Genomic DNA, 23,580 nt, shown 5'->3' with positions numbered 1-23,580 from the left:
ATTTCGATAACATATTTCTTATGTTATGGTTGATGATTGTGGTTTCCATTGACTGTTGTTGCATTATTTTATATATATATATATATATAGGCTATATAAGATGAATGTAATCTTCTGGTAAATTGATTAATTGATGAAGTCAGAGCCTGGGTGCCAAACTCTAACTATGTTCTGTTGCTGCAATATATATATATATATGTAATATATGTAATAGCATTATCTACGTGAACCATAACCCTATCCGTCATTGGTGGTAACGAACACTCAATTCTCACGTGTCGTCACACCGAGGACATGCTCCGGGCTGCCAGTAATTCCTCCCTTGCAGGACGCTGATTGGTCGAAACCAATTTGTTGTGTTATCCTTGAAATTTTACAGATATCTGTCGCAAGGAGTCACAGATTTCGTGCAGTTTAAGTCTTAAGTGACTGCTACAGACATTCTGGGACTTCATCGTATCATGTGATCGCTGTTACCACCTGACTCAAGGCTGGCAACAAAAAGGGAGATCACACACAGATCGACCAATCAAAAGTAGTTTATTCAACTGAACTCAAACATCATATTTCCTAACTTTTGAGGTGTGTAAGTATGAAGGGCATCAGTGGTGTCAGAAGGGTGTGGATGAGTGAGAATATCGTGTGATGCGTGTTTGTTAGTGCAGCAAACCAAACAAAGGATCCAGGTTCAGGCTGGTGCAGCAGGCCCTGCTGAGAGAGAGCGACACTCCCAGAAGAGCAGACTTATATGCATTCTGGGAAGGCCCACCCAGATGGGCAGGTAGGTGGCTGTAGCTCCACCCACCAGCACAGAGCAAGGCACACCGGCAGGCAGAATGAGAGGGTCGTCACAATCGCCAAGTGTGCAGCAGTGGAAAGGAAAAATAATTTTGTCCTCAAACCAATTATGTATGTGCAGTGCAGTAAACCCTTGAAGAAGACAATTACTTTCACACATGCAACCAACATTTATTTAGTGTCAGCCATCTTAGCAGAGATCATTACATGCATGCATTACATGATTCTGTATTGCCCATGTTGGTGCGGTTAGTGCTTCTTCTGCCTCCTGTGTCTGTCTGAGAGCTTCTTCTCCTCCAACTCTTTGTGTAGATGAAGTCAGAGACTGAGTCATAATCATTTATGATTAAGGATTGTTCAGCACAGACTTCCTGGAAGGGAGAGAAAAAGAGAAAAAGACACGATTTCGATAAAGTCCGATAAATATTCATCAGCTGTTCACATCTCCCTCTGTCTCAGACACACAGTGATGCACAGGTTATGACGTGAACTCATTTTATTGATACTCTTTTTTGTCCATCTACTACCATTATACACACACTGGGCCTCAAGCGAGAACCAATCTTACAGACAGATTTGTTCTGAAGTAGTACGAGCAATTGAAGAGAATTTTTTGGCATTCACCAATTTAATCATACTTAGAATTTTCTCTCAAGTACGAAGATAATTCATGAGTGTCATAGGAGGTTAGTCTGAGAAAAACCTATAAAGAGCTTTCTTAACAGGGAATACTTTGCCTGAAGAATTCCATTGGCTTAATCTTAATGAACATTGGGTTCAAATATAATACCAGATTGATCTAATGTTAATATATTATTATTATTTTATCTAGAGATATTTATTGATATATTTATTATACGATCTAACAAACGTAGTGTAAAACTTGTATTCTGTTCATCATACCATCATCATTATCATCATCATCATCACCATCATCATCACTAACATCCCCATCATCATCATCTCCATCTCCATCACCATCATCACCAACATCTCCATCTCCATCACCATCATCATAACCATCACCATCATCAACATCACCATCATCATCACCATCATCATCATCATCATGTTACAGGAGGGGTGGTCTCTCTTGTTGTTTCGCTTGACAATCCCTCCTGTAACACTCCGGCCAAACCTCACCTCTTGTTCTGTCGGCGGAGAACGGCCTTGTTTATCTCCCTCAGCAGACGTTCCTTGTTGTTCTTCATGTTAGCTTCCGCCGTCTCCAACATAAACTTGATCTTGGCCTCACTGAAAGGACGCTGGAAAGTGGAGAACTCCTCCATCTTTGCATCGACCTCCTTTGCATCTATAGAAAACAGTGAAGGCTTATTAGGCTCTAATCAAATGAGACCCTGCTCTTCTATGACAGCTTGCTAAATTCACAAAGCTATTAGTAAGTAACACAACTTATGCCAAGGAATAATTTGTATTCATTTGTATCTATTTGGTTTGTCTGGGAGAATCTACAAGGTCTGACCTGGATACCTGAGAATCTCTTAAAAGTTTGGAGCTGTAAATCCTTGGAGATTATTTGGCAGAATGTGTACACGGCCGTTCTTAGTTTCTTAATCCTGACACTTTTATATATGTTATGCTGTACAGTAAATTATTCACAGTTCATGTCAAGCTGTACTTTGGATTATGTACAGCAAATCATATGCACACATAAAGGTGACATCACCGTGCACGCTCCTGCAAGCATCAACATTCAGAGCCCTGATAATGCATTTCAGCGTTGTCAGATACTGAAACACAGAAGCATACATCCAAATCCAGACCATGGTGCATCCAGAAAGTGAACCACAGGTGCTATATATCAAATGAAACCTGAGTGAAACCAAACCAGCTTCAACAGTCCGACGATGTGAAATGCTGCCACATCAGAGGTTGTGAGTGTAAACGGTGGCAGACCATAGACTGTATACAAAGATGGACAACGTGTCTCCACTTCCTGCTACTGTTCAAAAACTAAGCTAAAATATCCAGGAAACAGATGCCGCCACCTTGCACTTTTTACATAATTTGAAGCCAGATTCTGTGCAGTAGTGATGGTGGAGTGGAGACGCAGTATTGGGGTTGTGTCAATACATGCATACATTTCTCTCCAAAGCACTCAAGCATGCTATCTGTAATCAACTTTCTTCCTATCTTCACCAGGACAACCTTCTTGATCCTCACCAGTCTGGCAGGCCACTCAACTGAGACTGCCCTCCTTGCTGTCTCTGAGCAACTTCTCACTGCTAGAGCAGCCTCTCTCTCCTCTGTCCTCATCCTTTTAGACCTTTCTGCTGCGTTTGACACGGTGAACCACCAGATCCTTAATTCCTCCCTTCAGGATCTGGGTTGTCTCAGGCTCTGCACTCTCCCTGCTCTCATCCTACCTCAACGACCGTACCAGGTAACTTGGAGAGGATCTGTGTCAGAACCTTGTCCACTCACTGGGGTACCTCACGGTTCCGTCCTGGGTCCCCTCCTTTTCTCTCTGTACACCAACTCTCTTGGCTCTGTTATTCACTCACATGGCTTTTCCTACCAAAGCTACGCAGATGACACCCAACTAATTCTCTCTTTTCCCCAGTCTGAAACACAGGTAGCAGCACGAATCTCTGCCTGTCTGAGTGACATCTCTCAGTGGGTGTCCGCACACCCCCTGAAGAACAGAAGAAACAGGGCAAAATTGTAAATGATATCTTCAGAAAAATACTTACTATTACAACATAAACACACACATACACTCACACACATATGTATGTTATGATATATATGTATTCATATCTATATATATATATATACACTGTATATACTCTAGTCTACACACTATGATACATGTTGTATAATGGCATTATCAGAAATAACAAATAACCTGGAGCCTAATAGGCTAAAAAGCTAAGTCAGTCCGACTGAGGTATGTAAACAAATCCTGAGAGAAAATTATGGCCGTGCAAGGCTGTTGAATAATGTGTCTTTACAGCTGCTGAATTTTCAACTATGTTCTTCTGTTGCTCTCTAAAGCAGAACAGGCTGAACAACCCAGCAGGAGTTTCTCTGCTCAAACATGTTCGCAACTGCACGGAAATCTGCAGAGAGTTCAGGTGAGGGTAGGTGCAGCAGGCAGAGGCGGAACGTTTTCATGTTTAAAACACAACGACACTGGTGTCAGCTCATATCGCCCAAAAACTCCCTTGACATTTTCGCTGGTGTGTACTTGTTTTCTGTCGGGTCTATAAAATCATTCACTCACAGTGAATCCTGCTGTGTTCTTACATCGGCTCCTTTGAACTTTCTGCAGACTTTAGATTAGGGGGCAAGGTGGAGAAAGTCCACAGAAAGCATGGAGGCTCTAACTCTGACATTTGCATTCACACAGACCCTCTGGAGAATGTCCACAGGATCTCTGGAGTTCAGTGCATGTCTGAAAGCAGCTTAACTCTGTCTGTGTGTGGTGAAAAGCAGGGAGTGGATGATGAATTCACAACGGATCACTGTAAACAAGCAGTGCCGGTTTGACTGCATTTTTAATAAGGGTGTAAGATTAATGTGATGAGTTTTATAACTTACCACTGTATTAATTACGTTACAACCATACAGCTTCAGCAGTACTCTGTTCCTGTGAGTGTCTAAAGTCTGCTCAAAAGTTACTGTAAGACTTAAAAATAGTTCAAATCGCAGCGTGGCTTTCTGTGGGGTTCAGCTTCGGTGAACTTTGATATTTACTTTGACAAAAGGACTCCAAGTTGCATCAGGCCTGTTTCAATGGGGTTTTTAATGTTTATTGGACTGTGCAATGTTCCTGCATCATGAGGAGGGGCAATTTGTCTTGATTATTTTCTTATAATGATCTCTTTCATGACTGTGTTTTTGAAACTATTCTCATTGGTTTTCCATGGGTTATATTAGCTATTGCTACAATGAAATGTCTTGTGGTCCTTGACGTTTGTTAAACTTAAATACAAATGGAAAACCTTTTCAAAAATCCACCACTGGGTCCCTCACCTCAGAATCACATTGACATTGACACCTAAGTTTGGTGAACAAGTAGCCAAATTCAAATTTCCACCTTTCGAATTTAGGCTGTTTTCACACCCAGAAGGCCAAACCATGGAGCCCATCAGGCAGAGGGGGAGGCCAGCTTGTCCTGGAGTTCTGCACTAATGTTGCACTGAGGATCAAATCTGGGATCTCTGAGGGGGGACTGGCTACAGACTGAGGGCTTGTCAAGCTGACGCGGCCCCTGCTTGTTCTGAGATCTAATATCTTGCACATTATTATACACGTGTGTGGTGTGGAAACAACTTGCGCAATCGAAACTCCTCAAGATGAATACTCCCTCTGGCAAAACTGACATCTATCCTGCATGACAATGTCAAAGGATTTATCAAGATATGACAACCAGTTTTGGACATGGTGGATGCTTCTGGACTAGACTTCACTTTGTGAACTGACTACGGCATATAGCAATGGAATGTACAGTACCAGTCAAAAGTTTGGACACACCTTCTCATTCAATGCTTTTTCTTTATTTTTACATCTTTCTACATTGCAGATTAATATTGAAGACATCAAAACTATGAAGGAACACATATTGAATTACGTGGTAAACAAAAAAGTGTTAAACAAACCAGAATGTTTTATATTTTAGATTCTTCAAAGTAGCCACCTTTTGCTTTGATGACAGCTTTGCACACTCTTGGCCTTCTTTCAATCAGCTTCATGCGGTAGTCACCTGGAATGGTTTTCAATTAACAGGTTTGCCTTGTCAAGAGTTAATTTGTGGAATTAATGTGTTTGAGACCATCAGTTGTGTTGTGCAGAGGCAGGATTGGTGCACAGTTCTATACAGTGAATAGTGTCACAACTTCAGTCAGCTCATAACATTTTCATTGTCTGTTATCTTATCTTTCATGTACTAATTCTCATGTCATTTCAGAATTCAGCCACTACCCCCTTCTCTGCATCACGTCTTCCCACGGATCCCATTACCTGCCCCACCCCCAGACTCACCTGCTTTCCATCAGTCATTAGTCACCCAGTATATATACCGGCCCATTTCCTCTGTTCTCTGCCAGATCGTCTTGTGTGTTTTTTCGTAGCTTTCCAGCATTATCCCGTTTCACTCTTCTGCCTGATCTCTGCTCTGACCTGCCTTTTGGACCCTGGATTCCCTTTTGCCTGCTCCCTATCGGATTTGTTTGCTACCTCTGACTGTCTGCCTGGTTTTTGACCTCTTATCATCCAATAAACCAGAACTCTTGCTACTCCCATAACTGCTCAAGTGTCGTGCTTCTGGGTTCACGTTTGCCATTTTTGCGCACCCTGACAAATAGGCCTATTCGACTGAAGTTCTAATCCATATTATGGCAAGACCCACTCAACTAAAGAGAAATGACAGTCCATCATTACTTTAATACAGGAAGGTCAGTAAATCTGGAAAATTTCAAGAACTTTTAATGTATCCTCAAGTTCAGTCGCGAAAACCATCAAACGCTATGATGAAACTGTCTCTCATGAGGATCGCCCAGGACAGGAAGACCAAGAGTTACCTCTGCTGCCGAGGATAAGTTCATTAGAGTTACCAGCCTCAGAAACCGCAAATTAACAGCACCTCCGATTAGAGGCAACATAAATGCTTCGCAGAGTTCAAGTAGCAGACACATCTCAACATCAGCTGTCCAGGGGAGACTGCGTGAATCAGGCCTTCATGGTCGAATTCCTGCAAAGAAGCCACTACTGAGGAAGACCAACAAGAAGAAGAGACTTGCTTGGGCCAAGAAACACAAGGAAGTGACATTAAACCAGTGGAAATCTGTACTTTGGTCTGATGAGTCCAAATTTGAGATTTCTGGTTCCAACCGCCATGTCTTTGTAAGACACAGAAAAGGTGAGCGGATGGTCTCTACATGTGTGGTTCCCACCATGAAGCATGGAGGAGGAGGTGAGATTGTGTGGGGGGGCTTTGCTGGTGATACTGTTGGTGATTTATTCAAAATTCAAGGCATACTTAACCAGCATGGCTACCACTGTCAGGGTTTTGTACTTGTCAATGTTTAGTTTCCTCCGTTTCCAAAGTGTTTTCTGTTTATTAGTACATTCCTGTGTTTCATGTTTTCACACTCCGGGTTCTGTTTCCTGTTTTATTTTGTAGTCTGGGTTCTTGTGTCTCATATCTAGTTTTACTTCCTGTCTGTGATTGTCTGCACCAGTCCTCATGTGTTACACCTGTGTCGAATTGCCCCTGCCTTCCCTGTGTGTCTGTATTTAAGCCTCGGTTCTTCCCTTTGTCCTTGTCGGATCGTCGTCGTATGTCAGTTGTGTTCTCTGGTCTGTGGAATGTTTGGTGTGATCTCTGGTCTGTCCCGTCCTGGTATCCTGTCCTGATGTCCTGTATTGTTCGTATCTAGTGTCTCCTGAGCCTCTGCACCTCTGCATCCCCCGTGTAAGCTTCCTGTGTTTTCTCCCTTTGTGCTCCCAGTTGTTTTGTCCGTTAAAGACTCTGGTTTTCATTAAAATTACACTTCTTTAGTTTAAACTCTGCGTCTGGGTCCAACTGCCTCACACACCGTGACAGAACGATCCGACCAAAGATATGGACCCAGCAGAGATGGGTTTTTTTTACGAAAACATTTTGTATTATGATTTCTTGGTGGACAAGCTGTATTCAGCGGGCATCCGGTACCAAGCAGAGACTCTGGAAGAGATCTCTGTTTTTGAGGCATGGCTGAAGGACCAACCTTTGGTGAGCCATTTCGTCCCACAGCTTGTGGCGATATGGCAGACTAAAGGAGTTCCTCAACCCTCCAGCCCCATCCTCAAACCCATACGCGGGAAGCCGCCTGGCTCTTGGAGGACCCCGCAGCCTCCAGAAAGTTTCCGCTGTGGGTGGCAGACGTCGGAGCAAAAACCACTCACCTCTACAGCCTGCTCTCAGCCACCAGCCTCCAGCCCCATCCTCAAACCCGTACGCGGGAAGCCACCTGGCTCTTGGGGGACCCCGCAGCCTCCAAAAAGGAACCCCTCTCCTCTGCAGCCTGCTCACAGGCACCAGCTACCTCCAGTCCTGACTGGGCCACAGCCACCTCCAGTCCTGGCTGGGTCGCAGTCTTCTCCTGTCCAGCGCCGGAGGGTCCCGGCAGACGCCACACCTGTTCCGGCGTCGGTGGTCCCGGCACTCATCATTTCAACTCTGGTACCGTGCCGGAGGGTCCTGGCAGACGCCACTCCGGTTCCGGCGTCGGGGGCTCCGGCATTCATCATTTCGACCCCGGCATTCATCATTTCAACCCCGGTACTCATCACTCCCATTCCTCTCCCGCGCCGGAGGGTCCCGGCTGACGTCACTCCAGTTCTGGCGTCGGGGGTCCTCGCTGCGCCTACTCCAGTTCCTGTCCCGCGCCAGACGGTCCCGGCTGACGTCACTCCTGTTCCGGCGTCAGGGGTCCTCGCAGCGTACATTCCAGTTCCTGTTCTGCGCCGGAGGGTCCCGGCTGACGTCACTCCAGTTCCGGCCTCGGGGGTCCCAGCAGGCGCTACTCCAGTCCCTTTTCCTCGCCGGAGGGTCCCGGCAGACGCCACTCCAGTTCCGGCGTCGGGGGTCCCAGCAGGCGCTACTCCAGTCCCTTTTCCTCGCCGGAGGGTCCCGGCAGACGCCACTCCAGTTCCGGCGTCAGGGGTCCCGGCAGCGTACACTCCAGTCCCGCGCCGCGGTTACAAGTATTTGATGAGCAAATACTTGTAACCCCCCGTTGGAGCCTACAGGTGGATGCTGGGGTGGTGGAGGGGCTGAAGCAACTGGTAGCAATACTGCAGCAGCAGTGTGAGCAAAGGGGATGATGGGAAATTTCTCTCTGGTTAAATAGACCACCTGATAAGGTGGGTGTGTAATATAGATGGTTGTGGAGAGTGAGGTATGTCACATGATGTATGTCACATGATTGGCGCAGCGCAGCTCGAGTTGCCTTCCAGAACTAGGTCGCCGGCGTCGCCGGCGACCTAGTTCTGGGGTGCAGATGATGTTTGAGAGTCAATATTCCTTCTTGTGGTGTCCAACATAGCATGAGTAGCATGGGTGATGGAGTGCTGCAGTCGTAGCTGTGCCACATCTTAGGGAGTGCAGGAAATAGCATTCAGGTGTTAGGCCTCAGTTCTGGCCGGGATGGCGAAGCTTTGAGGAGATCTCGTCATGCATTTTCAACCATTGTTGGTGAGCAAGGGTGTTGCCAGATGGGTTGGAGAGCGATCTCGCTCCCTTCCTATCTCTGAAAGTCGGGCATGTGCAATAGCGACAAAACATAGCACAATGGCGCGTCCGTTGCAACACCATTGAATGCCAGAAAGTCATGTCATTTGGCAGCCGCTTTTTTCCAAAGTGACTTACAATTTGTGCATTCCACATCTATGAGGGGCCATTTGAGGGGTTCAGTATCTTGCCCAAGGACACTTTGGCATGCAGATGGGAAGACTGAGGATTGAACCACCAACCTCTGGTTGGAGGACGACCACTCTACCCACATATATATATATATTATATTCATATAATTGAATGTTTCCAGAATAACAAAACAGATTACCTGCTAGAATTTGATTCCTATGGGAAAGGGAATGTTATCAGGAGCCTCGAACCCATGGCTGGAGATGGGACTACAGCTCCCATAATCCTGTTGGAGTGACGTACCAGGAAGTACTAAAACACGAGCCTGCTCGCCAGTGTTGTCGGCTCGGCAGTGTTGTTTACATCACGTGCAGGGAAGATGGCGTATTATTCAAGACTGAATTGTTTCATTCATAACGTTCAGTGCAGATTTCATTCAGCAGAGGAGACAGGATGGAAGCCCCAGCGGATCCAGGCGTGCTTCCTCTGCCTCCGAGGGACAACATCCCGAGGTGAGGGAGAAGTTGGTGGAGCAGCGAGACCCCGGGAGGAAGCCGTCTGTGACGCTGCCACCAGCTTTTGTTCGGCTTTGCGGAGCCTCCCCTTAGTCAAGAAGTAGTTGAAAACGTCCTCGTGGCTCAGACCCGATGAATTAAACGCTTCGGGCGCGCAGCTCCTCCAGGATGTGGTGCACGCCGAGAGGCCCGCGGGAGCCACGGCGCAGACGCCTGACGTCCGATTCACAAGTAGTGAATCTCGAAGGACCGAGCCCAAATTTCGGATATAAAGCGAACTTCGTCATCGGAGGACTCACTAGGATTGAGAGAGACAAACGACCCACGGAGGAACAACGGTCACTTGGTCAACCGCTGAGTCGCTGAGTCGCTGAGACGCTGAAGCAACTGGTAGCAATACTGCAGCAGCAGTGTGAGCAAAGGGGATGATGGGAAATTTCTCTCTGGTTAAATAGACCACCTGATAAGGTGGGTGTGTAATATAGATGGTTGTGGAGAGTGAGGTATGTCACATGATGTATGTCACATGATTGGTGCAGCGCAGCTCGAGTTGCCTGCCAGAACTAGCTCCCCGGCATCGCCACATGCATGTAAGAGTCTGGAGACATCATCCAGCATGAAAGGTTTGGTGGTGGGTCAGTGATGGTCTAGGGAGGCATGTCCTTGGAGGGTTGCATAGACTTTCATGTCATAGCCAACGCTACCCTGACTGATGTTCGGTACCGGGATGTAATCCTCAGAGCGATTGTCGGACCATACGCTGTTGCAGTGGGCCCTGGGTTCCTCCTGGTGCGGGACAATGCCCGGCCTCATGTTGCCAGAGTGTGTAGGCAGTTCCTGGATGACGAAGGCTTTGATGCCATTGACATACCCTCACGTTCTCCTGACCTAAATCCAATTGAGCACCTATGGGACATTATGTATCGTGTATCTGATGTCGCCAAGTACCTCCACAGACTGTCCAGGAGCTCACTGATTCCCTGATCCAGGTCTGGGAGGAGATCCCCAAGGAAACCATCCGACTCATCAAGAGGATGACCACACGTTGTTGAGAGTGCATACAGGCAGGCGGGGCCCATACACACTACTGAGTCACAGTCTGAGTTGTTGTGATGAAATAAATGCAAGTTGGATCGGCTTGTGATTTTAAAGGACCCATATTTGACACCTTTCTGGGATTTAATTTGAGGTATTGATACCCTTAAGATGATATATCAGTCGTTTAAAGTCGGAAAAACTGCTGCAACGTGTATTGCTGATTGGCTGACTGCACTTTGTGCGCGACCACGCCTATCACCGGTCTCATTCTGGCGCATTTACGAGGAGTAACGTCCTGAGTTACAGTACGGAGTTTCAATACGGAGTAATGTAGACTTTACTCTGTAGTGAGCACACTGACACGGCATGTCAGAAGAAATAAAGCGTAACCGCTGGTCTCAAACAGTAACGTTCTTAGGAGGAATGTGCACGGACACATTCTCTTACTTGCATCCCTCCACGCTGCAGTGTTTCTTCAGTGTTGTTTGTTGTGGTTAGCCTGTGGTAGCTAACAAGCTGCTAGCTCAGCAACACGTCTGCTTGGTGTTGCATTCGATGTGGAGGGGTGGTGATGGGGAGCGGGGAGGTGGGTTCAGAGGCTGGACTGGTACTGGCTGAGTGGGGCTGAGGGAGAAGTGTGATCCCGTATGACTCATACGGGGGAGGAAGTACGAAACGAGACGTTTCGATAACATATTTCTTATGTTATGGTTGATGATTGTGGTTTCCATTGACTGTTGTTGCATTATTTTATATATATATATAGGCTATATAAGATTAATGTAATCTTCTGGTAAATTGATTATTTGATGAAGTCGGAGCCTGGGTGCCAAACTCTAACTATGTTCTGTTGCTGCAATATATATATATATATGAAATATATGTAATAGCATTATCTACGTGAACCATAACCCTATCCGTCATTGGTGGTAACGAACACTCAATTATCACGTGTCGTCACACCGAGGACATGCTCAGGGCTGCCAGTAGTTCCTCCCTTGCAGGACGCTGATTGGTCGAAACCAATTTGTTGTGTTATCCTTGAAATTTTACAGATATCTGTCGCTAGGAGTCACAGATTTCGTGCAGTTTAAGTCTTAAGTGACTGCTACAGACATTCTGTGACTTCATCGTATCATGTGATCACCCAGTGTGCAGCAGTGGAAAGGAAAAATAATTTTGTCCTCAAACCAATTATGTATGTGCAGTGCAGTAAACCCTTGAAGAAGACAATTACTTTCACACATGCAACCAACATTTATTTAGTGTCAGCCATCTTAGCAGACATCATTACATGCATGCATTACATGATTCTGTATTGCTCATGTTGGTGCGGTTAGTGCTTCTTCTGCCTCCTGTGTCTGTCTGAGAGCTTCTTCTCCTCCAACTCTTTATGTAGATGAAGTCAGAGACTGAGTCATAATCATTTATGATTAAGGATTGTTCAGCACAGACTTCCTGGAAGGGAGAGAGAGAAAAGACACGATTTCGATAAAGTCCGATAAATATTCATCAGCTGTTCACATCTCCCTCTGTCTCAGACACACAGTGATGCACAGGTTATGACGTGAACTCATTTTATTGATACTCATTTTTGTCCATCTACTACCATTATACACACACTGGGCCTCAAGCGGGAACCAATCTTACAGACAGATTTGTTCTGAAGTAGTACGAGCAATTGAAGATAATTTTTTGGCATTCACCAATTTAATCATACTTAGAATTTCCTCTCAAGTACGAAGATAATTCATGAGTGTCATAGGAGGTTAGTCTGAGAAAAACCTATAAAGAGCTTTCTTAACAGGGAATACTTTGCCTGAAGAATTCCATTGGCTTAATCTTAATGAACATTGGGTTCAAATATAATACCAGATTGATCTAATGTTAATATATTATTATTATTTTATCTAGAGATATTTATCGATATATTTATTATACGATCTAACAAACGTAGTGTAAAACTTGTATTCTGTTCATCATACCATCATCATTATCATCATCATCATCACCATCATCATCACTAACATCCCCATCATCATTATCATCATCATCACCAGCATCTCCATCACCATCATCATAACCATCACCATCATCAACATCACCATCATCATCATCATCATCATCATGTTACAGGAGGGGTGGTCTCTCTTGTTGTTTCGCTTGACAATCCCTCCTGTAACACTCCGGCCAAACCTCACCTCTTGTTCTGTCGGCGGAGAACGGCCTTGTTTATCTCCCTCAGCAGAAGTTCCTTGTTGTTCTTCATGTTAGCTTCCGCCGTCTCCAACATAATCTTGATCTTGGCCTCACTGAAAGGAGGCTGGAAAGTGGAGAACTCCTCCATCTTTGCATCGACCTCCTTTGCATCTATAGAAAACAGTGAAGGCTTATTAGGCTCTAATCAAATGAGACCCTGCTCTTCTATGACAGCTTGCTAAATTCACAAAGCTATTAGTAAGTAACACAACTTGTGCCAAGGAATAATTTGTATTCATTTGTATCTATTTGGTTTGTCTGGGAGAATCTACAAGGTCTGACCTGGATACGTGAGAATCTCTTAAAAATTTGGAGCTGTAAATCCTTGGAGATTATTTGGCAGAATGTGTACACGGCAGTTCTTAGTTTCTTAATCCTGACACTTTTATATATGTTATGCTGTACAGTAAATTATTTCACAGTTCATGTCAAGCTGTACTTGGGATTATGTACAGCAAATCATATGCACACATAAAGGTGACATCACCGTGCACGCTCCTGCAAGCATCAACATTCAGAGCCCTGATAATGCATTTCAGCGTTGTCAGATACTGAAACACAGAAGCATACATCCAAATCCAGACCATGGTGCATCCAGAAAGTGGACCACAGGTGCTATATATCAAATGAAACCTGAGTGAAACCAAACCAGCTTCAACAGTCCGACGATGTGAAATGCTGCCACATCAGAGGTTGTGAGTGTAAACGGTGGCAGACCATAGACTGTATACAAAGATGGACAACGTGTCTCCACTTCCTGCTACTGTTCAAAAACTAAGCTAAAATATCCAGGAAACAGATGCTGCCACCTTGCACTTTTTCTGTGATTTCTTTTTCTGTGATTTCAGCCAGATTCTGTGCAGTAGTGATGGTGGAGTGGAGACGCAGTATTGGGGTTGTGTCAATACATGCATACATTTCTCTCCAAAGCACTCAAGCATGCTATCTGTAATCAACTTTCTTCCTATCTTCACCAGGACAACCTTCTTGATCCTCACCAGTCTGGCAGGCCACTCAACTGAGACTGCCCTCCTTGCTGTCTCTGAGCAACTTCTCACTGCTAGAGCAGCCTCTCTCTCCTCTGTCCTCATCCTTTTAGACCTTTCTGCTGCGTTTGACACGGTGAACCACCAGATCCTTATTTCCTCCCTTCAGGATCTGGGTGTCTCAGGCTCTGCACTCTCCCTGCTCTCATCCTACCTCAACGACCGCACTTACCAGGTAACTTGGAGAGGATCTGTGTCAGAACCTTGTCCACTCACTGGGGTACCTCACGGTTCCGTCCTGGGTCCCCTCCTTTTCTCTCTGTACACCAACTCTCTTGGCTCTGTTATTCACTCACATGGCTTTTCCTACCAAAGCTACGCAGATGACACCCAACTAATTCTCTCTTTTCCCCAGTCTGAAACACAGGTAGCAGCACGAATCTCTGCCTGTCTGACTGACATCTCTCAGTGGGTGTCCGCACACCCCTTGAAAATCAACCTTGACAAACCAAGCTACTTTTCCTTCCAGGGAAGGGCTCTCCCACCCATCACCTTACTATTACGATCAACAACTCTGTGGCAGCCCCCACCCAGACCGCAAGAAAACTGGATTTGACACTCGACAGCCAACTCTCCCTTCCCACCAAGATTGCTGCAAGAACCCGATCGTGTAGATACATGCTGCACATCATCAGGAGAATACGTCCCCTTCTCACTCAGAAGGCGGCAAAGGTTTTGGTCCAGGCTCTGGTCATCTCACGCCTAGACTATTGTAACTCCCTCCTGGCTGGTCTGCCTGTTAGTGCCATCCGACCTCTGCAGCTTATCCAGGATGCAGCAGCTCGACTGGTCTTCAAACTACCGAAGTTCTCTAACACTACACCGTTCCTCCGCTCTCTTCACTGGTTAAAAGTGGCTGCCTGCATCCGCTTCAAGACACTAGTACTTGTGTACCATGCTGTGAACGGATCGGGTCCAGTCTACATCCAGGTCATTGGTTAAACCTTACACCCCATCCCTTCCACACTGCTCTGCATCGGCCAATCAGCTTGCTGCTCCCTCACTGCGAGGGACACCTAACCACTCAACAGAATCCCGCCTGTTTGCTGTCCTGGCTCCAAATGGTGGAACGAGCTCCCCATTGACATCAGGACAGCAGAAAGTCTACAGATCTTCAGCTACAGACTACAGACACATCTCTTCCAACTACACCTTGGTTAAGAAGATGATGTTGTTGGGATCGAGCTCAGACAAAGGACCATGGAGCGGCCTACATGGGACTTTGAAAGCCTGACTTGAGTTTGTCTCTGCCATGAGGCCGGGAAACACCCAGAATGCCTTTGGGACCCCCATGGTTCTTAAACCTCCGCCCGAGTTTAAACTCGGGCCTTCCATTGGCTGAGAGCCAACAGACCCCATGGCCCCCCCTGAAGGGAGGCCAGACACCTCTCAGGTAATAAATACGGAGCCCCCCTACAACTCATTGCTTATTCCCGTGCGCTGAAGATTAGACCAGAAACCTCTCCCGGTTACTCCAGACGATCCAGCCACTCAAAGGGAGCACCCATCCAGACGTTCGTATTTTGATTTTTACCTTAAGTTCACTCTTCCCTTTTTTGTGAACTTCCTTTTACCTGAGTTTTATTTTGAAAAGACCGCGGCAAAAGTCTTTTACTCGCAGGCCGAGTTCCACAGACGTTTACCAGATCCATAACCACAGCTGGTCCTCAGCTGTTCATCCCTGCAGAAGGGCAAGAAACTTTCGCCAAGGAGAACGAGACCAATTCTCTCCATTTTCCTGCCCGCAGCTCGTTTCCCGCTGCCACCGCGCGAATCAGCTGATCGCTGCTCTCGAGGCCATGCACACAATTCACTTGTCTTCCCAGATCGCGCTGCTCGCGCATCAACGAACCGTGGACCAGCGACAAGTAAGAGGCTTATGTCTGGGCAGAGACTAGTTTAATCATTAGCGTGTTATTATTTGAGTGTATATTTGTGTAGGACCGCCGAGTCCACATTGTTCCAGTGCCAGCGTGTCGTGACGAATCTGCGTTTCCGGCCAAATCGCCGCACTGTTACCGTTAGACCAATTTTGCGGAGATTTTAACCTGTTAAAAGATCGGTACACAGCTGGACGGATCTTAGTTCGTCCGCTTGGGTACCGAGTGGTAGAATCTGGCATGTCTACCAACCCAAAAACTCTGGGGAAAAAACACTCGCGCGTTTCGTTATGGATACTCTAAGTCAGAAACGTCATGCTTGAGTGACTCGATTGAGCTTCCTGGGTTTTGTGTCGTAACAAGGCACTGGAAGTCTCCCTACATGGCCTTGGCCCACCCCCCACCTCATCCCCCGTCCCCCACACTCGTTACGCCGGGTTTACACCGGAGGCAGCGAGGCTGCGAGGCAGCGCAGCGCCGTTCCCAAGCACGCAGCCGCCTGGCTGTTCACACGGGACGAGCATTTCTCTGCTGGTCAGCCCGCGATTCACTCACATGTGGCATTTGTCTGGATCGTTGGGACTGGGAGGCTGCAGCAGTTGCTCGGGCGCGACCGCTCGCTCTCCCATGCGTGAGCTGGAATTTGTGTCAGCGCCACACAGCCAGCAGTGTGGAAGACTTCCGCAGTGTTCAGCACTACTGTAACACTGGCACAAACACACAGAGCCCCCCCACTCGTTACACCGGACGCGAAGGCTGCTGCGAGCAGCGCAGCGCCGTTCTCAAGCCGCGCAGCCGCCTGGCTGTTCACACGGAGACTGCATTTCTCCGCTGGTCAGCCCCATAGATTGTATATATAAGGTCAGCCCGCGATTCTGCTTTCTCCGCTTGTTGTACCCGTTGAATGTCGGGGTTCGGGGGTAAATGATGGTCTTCATAGCCCCCACCACTCTCTTTCTCTCTCTGTCTGTCTGCTTGTGTGCTTGTAGTGGATGGGCAGAGGGGGACATTTAATTATGTGATTGGGAAAATTAAAACTCCAGGACAACAGAAGGGGAATACAAAGTATGGTATGCATATTTGATAATTTATATCATATAAAATATGTAATTTATATCGTTTAAAATCATGGGGGGAGAGGGGGAGGGGGGAGCTGGCTCATTAGCATTTAAAGGAACAGGCACTCAAAACAGGTCACTCTGTGGAGGGCTGTTTTATACAGGGTAAAAAGGGTGCTGTTTTAAATGATCCTTGTGGTATTTTGACCAAAGTATGTTACAGACATGTCATTAAGACCCCAAGGAACCATATCAACTTGTGGTAAAATGGGCATGCTATGTCCCCTTTAATGTCAGTTGAGGACTTTTGGTTTATTTTGAGAAATCTTCTGTTTGGACCTTTTGGAATCTTATAGTATTTGGACTTATTATTTCCTGTCTTACTGTGAAGCGACTGACAGTAGCTGTATCTCAATTCAGGGGCTGCATCCTTTGGCGTCTACAAATTAATGATTGCGTCAAAGTGGTGCAACTAGGCTGTCCCATTTTGAAGGCTCCTTCAAATGCGGCCTTTCATCAGCAAGAAACAAAGGCTCCAATTGGCGGATCCTTCGCTGGCCCAGCCTAGCCCAGGATTCATTGAGCATGTAGAAATGTCAACTTTTTAACATTTAAATTTAACTTAACTTATTTAAACATACAATTTGTGTAAGGTGATACCATTTGGAATCAGAATTTAGTTTTTGATATTGTGGGTACTCAGTTTTGATATATACTGTGTATGCAGGTGCAGAGCAAGGTGAAGCTTATTGGTGAGTTCTCATTACGAGCCATATATTGCTAATATGGTTGTTATTAGTTAAGCCCATGTTTTAAAACAATGCTCCTGGCTGATGTGTATAGGCAGGCACACACACACACACACACACACACACACACACACACACACACACACTCTCTTTACATTACCTCAAACATGTTTCCAGCGCTGTACTCCAGTACAATAATGAGGTCAATGTCTCTCTTCTCTCCCAGAAAAGGAGGGTAGGCAACATTGATCAGCAGCCCGGCATCGACCAGGTGGATTATTTCTTTGGCGCCAAGGCAAGGTGGAGCATCTGACCAGCAAAATCATTTTAAACCATCATTTAACTATTAAATCACTATTTAAAGCAAATCTTTTAGATATTTATTTACTTACTTACCATTTTGTCTTTATTGTATTGGACCATTATAAGACAATCAATGCCATTGTTCACTTACTGTATTTGTTTCTTTACTTTTTTATTCATAACTATGTAACAAGCATCGACTGAATATAAAGATGAACGACACAACTGCTCCCAAAAAGTCAAGCCAAAGCATCTCAATTGCCACCTGATGGCTGGCTGTAATATAGGTCATAAACTCTGCCGCCTCCTTGTTAGATGGGACATGGACCAAACTAAAAAGTCAAGCTACGTGTCAAATACATTTTTCTCAATCATGATTTCTGTGATTTTAGGTTGTTCTAATGAAGTTACACTGATGTTTGTTGGAGTGAAAATTCTTCTGCTAAGTTTGGTTATAATTACCCATTGGATGCTATGCAAACAGTGTGAAACTAGGAAAAACAACCAAAAATAAAACAATGCAAGTGCATTAGTGCTATAGAGGCTGCGTGTAACTGAACACATCAACAGAATTACAATATTTACATGTGTGTGAGTATGGCATATTGTATATCAAGCAGTCTTTTTCTAATCATAGTCCATGATCAGCTGACACCACGATAACAATCCACCACCACGATGGCAGGGTTGAAATACAGGATATTTTGGATTCATTTCTGAATAGTGGGCGGAGGTGGAGATGTGTCTTCCTCTTGATTTACAGTCTATGGTCACCAGTAAACGTTTTATACCTCCATGGGAGGGATCATAATGGAAGAGAGGTAACAGTTATTTCCACTTCCAGTAGACACATAGCAACATTAGCATTTAGCTGGAGTCACGTTTCGGGGCACGTCGTCAAATGTAAATTCAATATTTACTCTCTTTAGCTCTGTTTCGTTGTCCACTAACCTCCGCTCCTAAGTGCTGTGCTAGTTTTGTGCAGTGTTTTGTATCTTTTTCACAGAAAACAGCTGATGGAAACCATGGTGAGACAGTGACTGAACTCAAGCATTACTCAACTTCTTTCTTATAGTTGCTGATGAGGTCTGTCTTCTCACCTTTGTGTTGGTAGAGGAAGTTCCTGGTTGTTCCCCACTCCCACTTCATAATCAGGGGAAGGACTTGCTTAAGGATTACAGCGACTGGGAGAAACACATTGAGAACAAATAGATGCATTAACCTCTCATTTCAATCAAGTAAATAAAGTTAGTATATCTACAATACTTTCACACTGACCATTCCCCAATCTTTGGCTCCAGGTGTCTACTACCGCCAGGAGCTCCTGACTCAAATGATGAAAAATCGTTTTTCTTTCCTCCATATTCTTTGACTCCAGCAACGCAGAAAGAATACAATTTACCTTGTCTGGAAAACAGAGAATGTAATGGGCACTCTGCAGTCTTTATTGCATCACACATGATCACAGGCAAAAAACACATAACTAACAAGAAAAATCTGACATTGACAACATTCCTCTTTGGCTGTCAATGCAGTTTAACAAATGAGCTTACAGATGCCAAAACCACTGGATTTAAAGAGTAAAACTAAGTCATCTGAGCAGGACCATCACCTTCTAGTATTTTCTGCAGCGTGTTCAGCTCAGAAAGAGTGGTAGGATCCTTTGTGGAACTTCTGATCAGGGCCACCAGTTTGTCAAGGGTGTTGTATACACGCAAGTACTCGTCAGCATCTCTGTCTATATGTCCGGGCATTGAGCCAAACACACACACAAACACACACACAGGGAGAGAGCAAGCGTGTAAGACATTCAACTCACACATGTTATAGTGGAGCACGATACTATGACTACTTGTTTTCCTGCGTGGGTAGAGAAATGTGATTGTGATTACCATTCAACCAGGGAGGGATGAACTCTCTGATAACCTCGTCATGAGCCAACGCACAACCCAGAACACCTGGAAAATTTCAACAGACACAAGTTTGAAAATGACGACTCATATGCATGCATGACCAACACTCCTGCCAATCCATCAATGCAAAAATGCACTTGTTGCACCGTGGGTGATGAGATCCTACATGAACACACATTATTCTGCCAAAGTTTCAGTTTGAGTTGCTTCACATGAGAGAATTTCTTTATTTCTGCTTTTCTCTGTGCTCTTCTCATTGGTATTCAGAGGGCGAGGCCTATTTAGAGAATAAAATATTTAACAATGATTGGGTCACTGTCAATCAAATCTGTTGCAGCCTTTTACATGTCAAACTGAATATGATTTCTCTTAAAACTGCGATATTGGTATACAGTCATAAATATTTATTGTTACACAGAGATAATTTGAAGGAACATTTCCAAGATTGTATTATAATTATTTATTTATTAACTTCATTGAGTTCATTAACTCTACTTCCAGTAGTTTTTTTAACTCAAGGTATATTTTGGTATTTTAATAAATACTTTACTCAATTTTTCCCTTCTTTCAAATATATGATTTTTTCATATTTTAAATATATCATCAATATTATTATTATCATGAGATGAATTGCCTCTTTGGGGCAGCAAAACAAACTGAAAACACAAAAGTAACATCAGTGTCACGTTATAAAGTGTATAAGGATAACATGATGGCAAAGAGTTGCCTGCTCATGCATCCAGTAAACACTTTTTTTTTCACCTCAAAATAAAAGCTGCTGCTGAGCTGTAAATTACTGATTGCAGATCCATCCTGCTGTTACCATTCTCACATGTAAACACACACCTTGTAGCTCGATCATGTCCATCTCTGTCTTCTGCTCCTGCAGCTCTCCGCTCTGAAACTTACTGCCCAGGAGAGACGTTTCAACAAAGACACCCAGCTCTGTGAATCCAGCCTCATGAGGACTCACCTCAAACCATTTCCCTACGAAACAGAGAGTGAATTTCACACTTGCTGTTTTTCAGTCGGTGATTCACTTAGACCCTGCGGTGACATGTGCATAGAAAAGCTCTGGAAATGGTCTGTATTTATAAAGCACTTTTCTTTTCCACTCAAAGTGCTTTACAGTTCAGTTTTACCATTCACCTATTCACACAGACATTCATACACTGCATCTCTGTGCAGCACTCTCTCTATCACACATCACTCACACAGTACTGGGTGTCAGGGGCGATTTGGGGTTCAGTGTCTTGCCCAAGGACACGTCAGCATGCAGAATTAGGAAGACTGGGATCCAATCTCAGACCTTCTGGGTTAGTGGACAACCCGCTCTTTCTCCCAAGCCACATATGCATGTATATACCTTCTGTAGGCCCATCTAAAAGGCAGCCCTTCTCTATGGTGCTGTAGATGGGGTAAGGGTTTGTGGCATTCCTGCTGGCCTCGTCGGAAAGATGCCGCAAGTCCATCTGATGAAAACAAGATATTTTTCTAAAGGACTGTGTGTGCAATCATTGTATCAGGGTGTGTTTCCAAACAGGAAGTAAAAGTGCGTGTGTGTGTGTGTGTGTGTGTGTGTATGGACTGGTACCTGTTTCATGATCCCAACAGAGGTTAACACCCCCCAGATATCAGACAGAGAGAAAAGCTCCTCCTTTGACCTCTTGTCCAACCAGGCCAGAGCCTGCTCCAGCTCGACCCCAGGACCTGTCATCGTGGACACTGCTTTGTCCATGTTGCCGCTCCACTGCGGGTCACTGTACAGGGTGGACATGGACCTATCAGAGGAAGACAGACAGGTTAACACATCCAATGAAATCATTATTGAGTATAAAATGGTTTGTTTTTGGTAGTTATCTTCTGTAATTAGGTATTTTTTTAGTAGCTCTTCCAGCCCCATATAAATATCATGCCAATTATATCCCATCATCACCTTGACATGTCCCATCATGCATCAGCAGCTGTTCAGCTCTCGTTTACACAAACGTGATTATATGTGTGAAACTGTGATTGTTACCACGTTGACCCAGAGACTGCTCCCATGTAAAGCAGAGGGTCCAGCAGACCATCCTTTTCCATTTGAGAGAGGGAACCCATCAGACCCACGGCTGCCCTCTGACCCCCACCTGATGGCAGCAGAGCGATGTGGGGAACCCAGTCCTGGTTGGAGAGATAGTAAATCTGACAGCGGCTAAGCTAATTGCAGAATACTGTAGAGAACGACATTATTTATTCATTAAGTAAACTTCATTGTTTGGGATATTTATGAGGTTACTGTTGGCGTCTGGGTTTCTTAGTGCTATTTAAACTCTAAATTCCTTCAGATATGATCCCAGAATTTGTAATATTGCAATGCAAACATCCTTCCATATCAAATGAGATGTGGAAGTGAAAGGATTGCTGTATTTAGAATTTCCTGTGGTTGTTGGGATGTTCATGCTATTTTCCCTCATTATACCCTTTATGGCTGTTGAGTGACTCCAGAACGACCCTTTTCCTCCTGTCAACATAGTCCTGCTCACCAGCACACAGAGAGGGGGACTGATCGATGGGTTTCTGTGGGGAAAAAAATCAACTCATGTAGACAGCACACTGAATGGAAACTGAGATTGTTCATTAGTCTAATTTCAATTTCAAAGTTGAATTTAAATGTGGGACTCCAGCCCCCCTGCAACCCTCGAATAAGTCTCGAATAGAACTACTCAACTCGTCAACTATCTGTCTAAACTGTCTAAACACTGCAATGTGGGCGCTAAAGCAGCAGTTTGACCAAATTCAGATGCGCGACTATGATCATCAATGGGGAAATATTTTACCAGAGCAGATAAAAGTGTCAACTGCTATAAACAAGGCTGCCCTAAAGTACAACAACTATATCAACGCTATGCACGCTGGCAGCAGCAAAGTTGGCAAGAAGCGCCAACAGAGTGGACAAGGAAGGCAGACGACAATTGGACAATTCTCTGAATGTCCTATCACCGACCACCAAACGTCCTATCTCTAAAATATGTCTCCCACAATCAATCGACTAGTTGATCTCTTTTTGGGAATAGCTGACGACAACTAAGATACAGTTGTTGTGAAAGCCTGACCCTCAATGGGTAAGTGGTATAGATAATGGATGGATTTAAATTTGAAATGTGCTACCATAATATACTTTACACATTGCAATGTATTTCTTATATATTGCATTAAACTGCTGCTGCAAAATAATATCATGTAAAGTCTTATAATACAGCCTGTGTTTAATCAAAGGATTTTTTTTTACATTTTGAGGGAATTTCCATATTACCTATTTTCATATTTAAAGAAAAACACTAACAACTTACTAACAACTATTGCTGCCATCACAGTCAATAAAAGTTTATGGTCCAGTGCCCAAGCATAAAAGATCATCTTCTGTTTTTTTTAAAATTTATATTATACCATACAGACAAATACAGATCAGAGTAGCAGCACCCGATCAATGATAGTTTTCTGGTGAGGGACACTAGCTAAACAGTGAACTATTCTAATAATCGTGCTGCTAAATATGCATCTTCAATCCTTTGCCATTCATCTCTCACCACTGAGGCTGCTTCTTTTACCTCCATGTTGTCCGCTGCCTCTGCCAAAGCTCCTGAAATCACAAGCCACAGGACAATCAA

At 44.8% G+C, this 23,580-nt stretch overlaps 1 protein-coding gene and 1 long non-coding RNA gene across 5 annotated transcripts in view; both read right to left on the bottom strand.

Moving 5' to 3' along the window:
• Positions 1-904: 904 nt before the first annotated feature.
• LOC124854946 lies at positions 905-3,374 on the bottom strand. Its single transcript, XR_007034882.1, has 3 exons — positions 3,200-3,374; positions 1,942-2,110; positions 905-1,169 (listed from the first exon to the last, which is right to left on the bottom strand). It is a non-coding gene; the product is annotated as an uncharacterized LOC124854946 (long non-coding RNA).
• Positions 3,375-11,959: 8,585 nt separating this feature from the next.
• Positions 11,960-23,580, bottom strand: part of LOC124854942 (cytosolic phospholipase A2 gamma-like) — a 78,971-nt gene continuing 67,350 nt past the window's right edge. For 2 of the 4 annotated variants that reach the window (XM_047343751.1, XM_047343752.1), the window contains 11 exons: positions 21,951-22,093; positions 21,525-21,711; positions 21,297-21,402; positions 20,777-20,917; positions 19,910-19,975; positions 19,630-19,755; positions 19,296-19,424; positions 19,118-19,201; positions 17,875-18,023; positions 12,924-13,092; positions 11,960-12,180 (listed from right to left, as the gene is read on the bottom strand). In XM_047343751.1, coding sequence (XP_047199707.1) covers positions 12,988-13,092; positions 17,875-18,023; positions 19,118-19,201; positions 19,296-19,424; positions 19,630-19,755; positions 19,910-19,975; positions 20,777-20,917; positions 21,297-21,402; positions 21,525-21,711; positions 21,951-22,093 — 1,236 coding nt within the window. In that variant the 3' untranslated portion in view covers positions 11,960-12,180; positions 12,924-12,987. Of the gene's footprint in view, positions 12,181-12,923; positions 13,093-17,874; positions 18,024-19,117; positions 19,202-19,295; positions 19,425-19,629; positions 19,756-19,909; positions 19,976-20,776; positions 20,918-21,296; positions 21,403-21,524; positions 21,712-21,950; positions 22,094-22,391; positions 22,490-23,499; positions 23,553-23,580 lie in introns of all 4 variants that reach the window. The other 2 variants (XM_047343753.1, XM_047343754.1) reach the window with 2 other exon arrangements.

The sequence above is a fragment of the Hippoglossus stenolepis genome, chromosome 16 (assembly GCF_022539355.2).
Source record: "Hippoglossus stenolepis isolate QCI-W04-F060 chromosome 16, HSTE1.2, whole genome shotgun sequence".
Lineage (NCBI taxonomy): Eukaryota > Metazoa > Chordata > Actinopteri > Pleuronectiformes > Pleuronectidae > Hippoglossus > Hippoglossus stenolepis.
This window is presented reverse-complemented; position numbering and strand designations above follow the sequence as displayed.